At 46.4% G+C, this 2299-nt stretch overlaps 1 protein-coding gene across 1 annotated transcript in view; it reads left to right on the top strand.

Moving 5' to 3' along the window:
- Window positions 1-1905, top strand: part of PLAC8L1 (PLAC8 like 1) — a 9982-nt gene extending 8077 nt beyond the window's left edge. The window contains exon 4 of the mRNA XM_023514542.1: window positions 1718-1905. Within this exon, the coding sequence (XP_023370310.1) occupies window positions 1718-1858 (141 nt within the window). The 3' untranslated portion in view covers window positions 1859-1905. The remainder of the gene's footprint in view (window positions 1-1717) is intronic.
- The last annotated feature ends 394 nt before the right edge of the window (window positions 1906-2299 follow it).

Here is a 2299-nt window from a genome sequence, read left to right on the forward strand (position 1 = left end):
TGTCACCCTCAGTAGAGTGCTGTGGTGTCATAGCTCACAGCAACCTTAAACTCTTGAGCTAAAGCAATTCTCTTGCCTCAGCCTCCCAAATAGCTGGGACTACAGGCTCCCACCACAACACGTGGTTACTTTTTTGTTGCAGTTAGAATGCCATGGCTTCACAGCTCACAGCAACCTCCACCTTCTGGGCTCAAGTGAGTCTCTTGCCTCAGCCTCCCAAGTAGCTGGGACCACAGGCGCCCGCCACAACGCCCGGCCATTTTTTGGTTGCAGTTAGAATGCCATGGCTTCACAGCTCACAGCAACCTCCACCTTCTGGGCTCAAGTGATTCACCTGCTTCTGCCTCCCAAGTAGCTGGGACTACAGGCACCTGCCACAATGCCTGGCTATTTTTTTTCTTTTTTTGGTTGCAGTAGTCATTGTTTGGCAGGCCCAGGCTAGATTTGAACCCACCAGCTCAGGTGTATGTGGCTAGCGCCTTAGCCACTTAAGCCACAGGTGCCAGTCCTCTCTCTGTCTCTTACTATGTCAAGAGAAGATGACAGAATATAGTTAGGAGGTCTGACTTAAAATTTAGTGTATGTCAGTTGTCCCCAACCTTTTTGAAACCAGGGACTAGTTTCATAGAAGACAATTTTTCCATGGATAGGGGTTGAGGGAAGGAATGACTTTGATATGATTCTGCAAGCAATTGATTTATTATGGTCTCTGTGCAGTCAACCCCCTCCGCTGATGATAATCTGCATTTGCAGCCCCTCCCCAGCACTCGCATCACCTCCGCAGCTCAGACCCTCAGGCATTAGATTCTCATAAGGAGCATGCAGCTTACATCCCCAGATGTGGTATACAATAGGGTTCGTGTTCCTGTGACAATCTAAGGACTCTCCTCATCGGACAAGAGGGGGAACTCAGGCAGTGACGTAAGTGACGGGGAGCGGCTGTAAATACAGAGGAAGCTTTGCCAGCCCACCTGTCACTCATCTCCTGCTGTGTGGTTTGGGGACTGTAGGCACATGTGATGTGCAAATTATACTTTGGGGGTTCCCTGGGAACCTTTCAAAGAGCCAGTAAATATCCAGCACAGATGAAACTGAGATACATGAAAGGCTAGGAGAGATAAATTGTATATATTAAGATGTGAATAGCTAAAAAAGGCATCTCTTTATATATACACATCCCTATGGTGTATATTTAGATGAAAGGAAGGGCAAAGAAGTGTGAAATTATTTATATGAAAAGAATATGCTTGGGTTGACGTAGAGTTTATCTGGAAGTGTATACGAGGAACCAGTAATAACAGCTGCGCCCAGGCAGGTGACGGGATGGGTTCAGACAGGTATAGAAAGGGGTTTACTTTTTACTTCCTCTCTCTTCTTACTTACTGTGCACTTATTATCTACTCCAAACAAATAAATAAGATAATTATAAATATTAGGTCCTAAGAGGAAAAACAAAATGTCCATTGAGAAGTCAGTGGTTTCAAGTATGAAGCCTGTATCAAAAGTCCTAAGGACTGGGCTCTAAATTGCAGGTCTTGATTAAAAATTGAACTACTTGGCACTTGGGCAACCTGGGCTCCCTGGGTGTTGACTTAAGAAGGCTGGTAGATCTTGGTAGCTGGGAGTGATGGGCCAGCAGGTAACATAGTATGGGCCTTGGGGAGTGGGGATGAACCTGTGTGATTGTGATACAACAGAGATCTTGGTCCTACCCTAGGGAACTTTGTGCGAGGACTGGCTGGTGGTGCACTGCTGTTGGCCTTTTTCCATCTGTCAGGTGGCCCGGGAGCTCAAGATGAGGACCTCCCAACTCTATGAAATCTGTGCAGTCCCTTCGACTCAGAACACCCTTATCTGACAGAGCAGGGCGATGTCCCCTCTTGGCTCCCCCACCCTCTTCTCAAACTCCTCTTAATAGATTGTGTTTCTTGTTAAGTTTTCACTGAAACATTATAAAAATAAATTATTTCTCTCCTACTGTCTCTACTGTGGTTCTCTCTTTATACCTTCCCCTACAGAGACTTTATTATATGTCTGAATTTGCTATTTCACTCCAGCCACACACAGCAGCTCTGGAGTTCTGTGTACACCGCCTGCCTCTGGCCTGGTGTTTTGGGAGGCGGCATTGCTGCACTGCCGCACTGCCGCACTGCCTGTCTTTCTACTGTCATCATGAGGGATGTCTGAAAGGCTGGAAGAGTTGTCATGTAGTTTTCTTATGTCAAGCCACTTTCCCCAACAGAAACATGCATTGACCTTCCTTTGTCTTGATTCTTCAGTCCTGATTGCTCAAGGACAA

Source organism: Otolemur garnettii, unplaced genomic scaffold (genome assembly GCF_000181295.1).
Source record: "Otolemur garnettii isolate 467f Iridium unplaced genomic scaffold, OtoGar3 scaffold00003, whole genome shotgun sequence".
In the NCBI taxonomy this organism is placed as follows: Eukaryota; Metazoa; Chordata; class Mammalia; order Primates; family Galagidae; genus Otolemur; species Otolemur garnettii.